Source organism: Clinocottus analis, unplaced genomic scaffold (assembly GCF_023055335.1).
Source record: "Clinocottus analis isolate CAN_PGR_092001 unplaced genomic scaffold, fCliAna1.0.p SCAF_15, whole genome shotgun sequence".
Taxonomy (NCBI): domain Eukaryota; kingdom Metazoa; phylum Chordata; class Actinopteri; order Perciformes; family Cottidae; genus Clinocottus; species Clinocottus analis.
Genome location: NW_027175876.1, coordinates 1,653,184 through 1,661,740, shown reverse-complemented (window position 1 = coordinate 1,661,740; position 8,557 = coordinate 1,653,184). Strand labels below are relative to the sequence as shown.

The 8,557-nt window shown below is 42.6% G+C and overlaps 1 protein-coding gene across 1 annotated transcript; it reads left to right on the top strand.

The window, feature by feature from the left end:
* Nucleotides 1-4,207: 4,207 nt before the first annotated feature.
* Nucleotides 4,208-5,125, top strand: ora6 (olfactory receptor class A related 6). The gene has a single exon (XM_068577454.1). It carries the CDS (start codon nt 4,208-4,210, stop codon nt 5,123-5,125), a length of 918 nt encoding a protein of 305 aa, XP_068433555.1.
* The last annotated feature ends 3,432 nt before the right edge of the window (nt 5,126-8,557 follow it).

Here is an 8,557-nt window from a genome sequence, read left to right as displayed (position 1 = left end):
AAATGAGGAGAAGCTCGGATGACAACACACACACACACACACCCACACACACACACACACACACACACACACACACACACACACACACATGCGTCACAAAGGAGAGTGACTCCGTTCTCTGCTCAGGTAGACGTCTCTCCGCTATATCTTTACTCAGCAAAGAGTTGTTCGCTGCAATATTAATGCTCTGAATATCCAATGAAGCACCTTTAGCTAAGTGATTGGAGAGTGATTCAGTTTGATTGCTGCAGCGTATTAACATTTAGATGAAAATTCGAGTCAGCTCTGTAGCCGAGGTGCCGTCGTCGTTCAAGTGCAAGTTTAGTCCGAAATCCCACTTTCTCAGATTTGATTTAAAATTATGAAGATCATAATCAAGTTCGGTTCTTATCGGCCGAGAGCAAGTCTTCACTCAGAACAATCCTTATAAGAACTTTCCTGAATGTGGAAAAATGTTGTCAGCGATATTTAAGGCTATTTCATTGTTCGGGCAGTTGCAACTTTTAATATAACATGTACTTTTATTATGTGTAAATACAAAAAATGAATTTCCATACAGTATAACATGTAAAAGAGTGGATATTGGTAGAAATCGGTACAGACAGAATTTTAAATTTTTGTTAATTGTTAGTAAATAAAGGAATCGATTTAAAATGTTCATACAGCACAACGACAATTTTTTTTAAAAATTTACTAATATTTGAGAAGTGTCCTTGTTTAAAGGAACACAGTAAGATTTAGTGGCCCCTAGTGGTGAGTTTGCAGATTGCAAGCAACAACATGCCCTTTGTTTCGCTAACTACACGGCCCTCTGATGGTATCTTTCAGATGTTATCAACACTTCTTTTTCACGATTGCTTTTGAAAACATATATCTGTGCTCCTGCTTCGTCTCAGCCTGCAGATAAGTTTACAAGAACAAACAAAAACAGACAGCTTTCATTTTAGCTTGTTTGTAAAAAACAAACAAATGCAGGAGCCTTCTTGCTGTGTTTGTGTAAACATGGCCGTGGTGGATGAGAGACTGCGGACGGAGCTGATTGAATGCTTTCGTTTGCATGTTTGTGCTTGTTGAACAGATGTCGTGATAAAGTTTTGTTTTCTTACCTGTGAACAGTAACGAGCAAAGTTGTCGTCAACTCGAATGATCTTCACTTCACCTGGTTCCCTCCAGTGTCTCCACCTCTGCTCTGTATGCTGACTTTGTTCCGTGTGTTTCTACGTGTGTGTGTGTGTGTGTGTGTGTGTGTGTGTGTGTGTGTGTGTGTGTGTGTGTGTGTGTGGTTGGAGGAGCTCAGCCCGACAGAGAGACGAGGAGATGCTCGCTGCAGCGTGATGATAAATGACACAAAACATTTAAAAGTGCAAAAGCACCAATATCTTCTAGGCTTACCTTTTATTTTATGTTTTAAAAAAAATCTTTAAAAAGCGCATGCAAGAGCCAGTGTTAAGTTTGTCCTTTCTGGGCTGCTGTAGAAACATGGCATTGCAACATGGCAGACTCCATGGGACAAGGACAAGGACACAGAAGTATCTCCCAAGAGTGCAATATTTACCAATACATAAATATAAGCTCAAACAAGCCCACCGATGTAAATGGACTGTTACTAAGCTATTAAAACAGTTACACTTTAAAAATACCAGTTCATAAAATACTATTTTGATTGTACAATTGGTCGGGTGAAATAAAGAAAAGAAGATCATTTGTTAATATTGCCACTTGGGGAAATTGGTCTGTGCATTTGACCCATCCTTATTTAAGTAAAACAGCAGTATATGCACAGATAGCGCTTTAGCTTAGCACGGAGGAACTGATGCAGGTCAGCCCTGATAGCCTTAATGTGTCCAGGCCACACCAAAGGCCTAACTAAGCTACTAACTTTAGCTTCTATCTTTGGATCCGAATGGCCCTTCAACTTCTCGTTGAAGTAAAACTACAAACTTAAAGTCTGCAAATGTAAATCTTGGGACGATCCCTCCGCTCCATTTGGTGTCTCTGGTTCTTCTTCATCTGGCAGGATCTGGGTTTTCAAGTGAGTACAAGCCGTTAGCGTAGCTGTACACTTGTTTATATATGTGCCCCTAATACATATATATGTGTGTGTTTCTGTGTGTGTGTTTGTTGCCAAACCAAAGCAAGAACCCATGTTGGTTCTTTCTACTTCGGGAGGTTAAAGCGTTTTTTTTGCATTGTCATTGAGCGTATGTTAGCGTATTCTGACGTTAGCATTTGGCTCAAAGCACCACTGTGTATGAATAAAATCCATTAGTGGCTGCAGACTACATGTCTAATAAGGAGGTTATAGTTTTCCACTTAACACAGTCCAGTAAGTTTACATATGCAAGTCAACAGATGAGATGTGTGGAAACCCCAAACTCAACCTCACTGCATTGAACTGAAAGAACAGTGGTTTGTGGTTTGGGTTGAGCTATTAAGTAATCAATGAACTATATTGCACCTTAACCGAATGGAACAAGGGAAATGCGGTTTGATCAGCTCTCCGATTGATAACTATTGAATGGTTGAAAAAGGACTTTACAAAGCTGTCCAGGCTCTGTATGCAACTAGTTTGCTCATTTACTGCCCGTGTAGGGCTTATCCTTCTTTTTACACACACACACGCATAAACACACACACACACATGCATAAACACACACAGTGGGATTCACAATTAAGCTGAGTCAGGATGCGAGGCTTGATTGAAAAGAAAGTCTGCTAACTAGCAGACGCACTAAAAGAGGGAAAGAGACAAGCTGGAACATGAACTGGTCCTCGGTGAACAAGGGTCCAGGAGCCCCCGCCCATTACGCCTTTCCCTCTTTTTGTCCAACACACACACACACACACACACACACAAACACACACATGCATGAACACAGATTCTTCATGATATTCCAATTATTTACATTGGATTTAATAGATATTCTCCCAAACGTCATCATACTGGTGTGTCAAAGCGACTTCATTTGCAACTGACTCTCTCATCCTCTTTCAGATTCTCTTATTCTGAAACAGGAAGTGATTTCCTATTCCATTGATTCGTTGTGTTTTTGGAGAGATTAGTGACACTGTGAACTTCTGGCATCAGATGCTATCATTTGCTCTCTAGATTATACTTTATACATGTAACATATACACACAAAAGTACATGTGAGGTGAATATAACAAGGTGGATTTTATCAGTTTTCTCAAGGTCAAACCATTTATACCACTGCCCTTTTTTCCATTGGTGTTACTATCTCAGCATCTCAAGTATATGTGCTTTACTTTCCTGAAGAGGTGACAAAGGCTTTGACATCATCCCCTCAACATATTTCACACCTCTAATGGGTGAGGGGAGAGACATAACTCAACTTACAAATGACTAATAGGACAATATTTGAAACTGACTGAGAGTCTTTCTCTCATCTTTGGTGTGTCATTCTGAAACAGGAAGTTTCGACCGACACTGTGAATTTGTAGCCTCATGCAGCAAAGATTTCTGCAAAGCAATGGAAATTTTCTCAAACAGATACTGGTGAACTAAACACACAAGGTGGATTTTACCAGTTAGGAGTTTCTCAAGGTCACACTATTTAAATCACTGCTCTTTTTCAAATCAAGTATCACGATTTAAGTATCTCAATACGAGGCAGCAAAAGGCTTTGACATTATCCCCTCCACGTGTTTTACACCTCTAATTATTAGGTGGAGAAGCTCAAGTTCCAAATAGTTAAAAGGATGTCATTAGTTGATATATTATTTTTTGTGGGGGAAGGCAGTAGTTGTGTGCGGTAAGTCGATGATGCCAATTAAAGCACAAAATGACAAAAAAACGAGCCGAGGAACTCGTGACAAAGGATGTAAATGAGCTCTTGCAGGAATTGCACTCGGTGATGTCAGCCGGTGGAAAATAAAAGAAGAAGAAGAAGAAGAAGGAATAAAAAAAACCTGCTTTAAATCTTCCGCTGTGCCGGTCTCAAGATGAGGCTTTGAAAAGCTCGCAGGTAAAAACTTTAATGACTCCCAGCCTTCGATGTTTCCAGCCTCCCGTCTATAACGAGCGCAGCCAATCACAGAGCGGTTGATGACAGCGGCGTCTGGTCAGTGATGCGGCAAAAAGGGAGATGACACAAAACCTTGGAGGACCACATCGCCGTGTGCGTCCGTGGCGAGAGGAACACGTACCCGGCTTGTTTTGTGTGCTCGAGGCTTTACTTTTTCAACAATGGCTGCTGCTGCTGTCAACCTCCTGGGCTTGAGAGTCTTCATTGTGTGCGTCGGACTTGTGGGTAACGTAGTTCTCATCCTCGCCATCATTCAGACCAAGTTCAGCCGAGTCAAATCCTTTGAGTTGTTTCTCTTGGGGCTGGCTTCGGCCAACTTGGAGGAAATCGTCATCATGACCGTCTTCGACGTGGTCGTCCTCCAGACCTCCTCCGGCGTGGCCTCGTGGTCGTGCCGCTCGCTCAAGTTCCTGACGAAGTTCGGGGAGGTCGCCAGCATCCTGTTCACCGTCCTCATCAGCGTCTTCCGCCAGCAGAAGCTGAGAGACGCCGACAAGAGGGTCAACCAGCCCATCTACCTGGACGGCGTCCGGTCGGCGTGGATGGCGAGCGGGGCCTGCGTGCTGCTCGCCGCGCTGCTGACTCTCCCTGTTTTTGTCCTCGGCCTCGAAGGCGCCGCGGGGAACGCCACGGGAAGCGGCGGCGGCGGCGGCGGCTGCCTGCCGGACTTCTTCGAGTGTAGCGAGGACCGTTGCCCCGCGGTCAACGCCGCTTACAAGTACCTGTTCCTCGTGCTGTGCAACGTGCTGCCCCTGGCCGTCGTCACCGCCACCGGCTGCCTCATCGTCGCGGTGCTGCTGGGCCGGAGGTCGAAGGTGACGCCGGCGCCGGCGTCCGGGGGCCGGAGGGGCGGGGGCTCGAGTTTCCATCGAAGCACCGTGGCCGTGCTGGCGGCCACGGGGTTGTTCCAGCTGGACTGGACGCTGTACCTGATCCTCCAGCTGACCGTGATCCCCACCGACCGGGATTTCTGGGCCGAAGCCGAGATCCTCATCTCGTTTTCCTACATGTCCCTCAGTCCGTACGTGTACGGGATGGGGAACAACCTGTTCTCTCTCAGGAGCTTCAGAAGGAAGTGACCTCCATGTTTCCTCAGGCTCAATGGGTTGGTTTTTTAATTGGAATGAGCTCTTATTGTTTTAGCGATAAAATATAATTAAGCCGAAGTCACAGAAAGCTTTTTTGCTTTCCAGGATATGCCATAAAATGACAACGGTATTTTGTTACTAGTTTAGGGAGAGGTTTATTTTTAGAAAAGCTTTCAGCTCAGATGCTTTTATTACCTCTTTACAGCTTTAATTGTGTTTTAAATTATAGATCTTTGATTCAATCTCATTTGAAATTGTTAAGTTCCTTTGCTACACATTTTGTTTTTGTCATTTGTGTTGAATCAAATGTTTTCAGACCCAAAGTTTGATATATTTGTATAAGAAAGCCTTAAAGCCACCGCCTTTTTTTGGATTTGACAAAAGTACTGAAGAGCTGTCATTCTTTTAGCAGAAAAAAATCAGACGTTTCTGCTCCTGAGATGCTTCCTTACAGACAGTAAGTTGGAGGATGCGATGCAGCGAGAGCTGAAACAGTCTTGCATACGTGAAAAAAAACACCTTTCAGTGCAACTACTCACATAACAGCTGCATTTGTATCAAAACTGTATATACAAGATGACTTTTAAATGTTTTTTACAGTACAATAAATTGTCACCTTTTTCTATTCTCCTTTGCAGTTTAAGCTTTTGTAACATCGGCAGAAAAGACGGGTCACATGTCAGTCCTGCTGGTTTTATTATGACCAGTTTAGATTCATGAGATTGTAGGTTAATGTTAAATCTCTATAAGTTGAATTTGAAAAATGATTTAGCCTCCAAATGAACAGCAAAACCTGCAAGATGCAGCACAGGAAAAACACTACGAGTGTCTAATAGTAAGAAAAGCTCGGCTGCATTCATGGTCGTTACTTTCCTCCTGTCTCGACATCTTAATTTGGGGTTTTTAAATATAATCCCATGACTTAAATACGGATCACTGTTGCATCGTGCCCACGGTCTGAACTCAAGAGCCGTCTCTTATTAACGCCGGTTCTGAAAAGGCGACGATAGACTAAATATTGTGCCTGTTTGTGGACATTTTTAATGTGGTTTGACAGTTGTGACAGAAGCTCACAAAGGCCGCTCAACGTCTGCACGCCGCTCTTTGTCTGCGCTGCCACCGCTGATTTCACATTCGTGACGTTACAATTCGGTGGCTGTCTACTCGGTATTGTTTGTGTGGAAGTGAAACACAAAGTCACACTTAATAAAGAATTCAGCCATATTATATGAGAACTCTTCAATAAGTGTGACTTTGTGTTTTACTTCCACACAAACAAAACAGAGTGTATAGACTAAACTGTGATGCCAATAAGTCACATTTACTTAAAGAGTTCTTATATACTGCAGAACTCTTTAATAAGTCTGACTTGTTATATAGCTAAATATGAAGAAACCTCTATATTTTCTGCAAATATTAAACACAGTGTGCAGCGTTAAGATGTGAGCAATAACGTGTGGTGGTTAAATAATAACATGAGGTGTTTTTCCTCCTTAAAATATAAAACATAACCGTTATTTTGACTTTTTTTTATACAAATTAGCTGCTATATGTCTGTACCATAGGTTAACAAACATCCTGATTTATTTATTTTTCTACCGGAAAATGAGTTCACTATTGAAGATATATTCCTCATCCAATATTGAAGTTGTACAGTTAATATCTTCATGTACGACAACCAATAAATTTCCTTTTAACATGTTTTTATTGGAGGTTTTGCCTCCTGCAGATTATCTTAATGTGACACGTTTATGTAAAAGTCTTCCATGTTATATTCCTGACCAGAAGACAAGTTCATTATTATATATATGTTTACCTTCATGTACGACAGTTCAATAAATTGTCATTTAAAATGTTTTTTTATGGGAGGTTTTGCCTCCTGCAGATTATTGTCTTTATATGACACATGAAAGCTTTGTGTAAAAGCCTTCAAGTTATATTCCTGATGGTGAAATATGTAATTTTCTATATTTCATCAACTGCTGCTCCTCAACAGGAACACGGCAGCAGCAGCTGTATCGCCACGAGATCCCCACGTGGAGCACAAAGATCGGTAGACTCACGTGGGCTCCCCCCCCCCCCCATCCCCCTCCTCCCACTTCCTAGTTCTCCTGCTTAGACCCCGCCCTGTTGGTTTAAACACATATTACTCCCCGATGTTGTCTTATTTCGGGTGTGTGTGTATGTGTGTGTGTGTGTGTGTGTGTGTGATGAACTACACAACCCGACGTTGGAGTTTAATATATTAATAGAGGCGGTGTTGTTTGCTTGGGTTTTATTTCACATGCTAAAAAACACAAACAACTCAGATGACATTTCCCTGGATCGTCCGGCGTTAAACCCGTGTTTACCCTCGTGCACAGCAGCTGTGATGCACTGTGATGCACACTCGCCATATTTATTCCCTGTTTTATTTATATATTTTTACTTGGAGCGTCGAGCTGTTGGAGACACCCCCCATCCCCCCATCCCCTCTCTCTTTATCTCCCTCATCGCCACTGAATCACTGAGCCATCTTCCTCCCATTCCGTTTTTTTTAACTTATATTTATCAACACATTTAAATATATATATATATATATATAAATAAATATTTCTCGGCCACAATAAATCAGCTTGGACAGCGAGCTGCTTATCAATGTCCTGCAGGAAATATGTGGAATATCTCATAAGTTGAGACATCATTTTGGGTGGAAGATGTAGTCCTGGGAGTAGATATATTAAAAAAACACCGTAAGGGGACATTCAGTTGAGTCCAGCTGTCCTTAACAAAGACTACACATTTTAATTCATGCTTATTATTGGGTTTATATATATTGGCTCGTTTTGGTTGAACTATTCACCTGTATCTATCATATTTAGCCGCCATTTTATCAGAGAGACGAAGCCAGTCGACGTTGTTTTGCAGACGTTTGTCTGAATGTTTTAGATCGGAAGTTATTGATAGATCATGCGGGTCAATTTTTGATGACTTGTTACAAGGGGGCGGGGGGCATTAATAACTACACTGACTGTCCCGTGCAACAAATTAACTTTTTTTGTGTGGTGTGTTTGGGTCAAAGTCTCAGACCCCCCACCTTCCACCATGAAACAACTGTCCGGTGAGGTCCTGGGGAGGGAGCCTGCGCATTGGCTGCTGGAGCTCTACCGCCATGGCGAGCGTGTGACGTCACCGTCCAAGCGCACGGATGTGTGTGTGTGTGTGCGTGTGTGTGTTTGAGAGCGAGAGGGACAGGCAGGGGAGAGCACGCGCATGTGTGTGTGTATATATGAGGAGGGTGAGAATGGAAATGTGATCGATCAAAAAAAAAAAAAGAAGTGAAGGAAATGAAGATATAAGTCGCGGGTCGGCGAATTATCAACAAAAAAAAAGCGATACATTGTCGCGCAAAACTTGCTGAGAGTTGTCCTGCGCGCGCGGACC

Excerpts from the sequence above, each read along its gene's own strand:
- ora6 (XM_068577454.1), top strand. The coding sequence starts at position 4,208 with ATGGCTGCTGCTGCTGTCAACCTCCTGGGCTTGAGAGTCTTCATTGTG.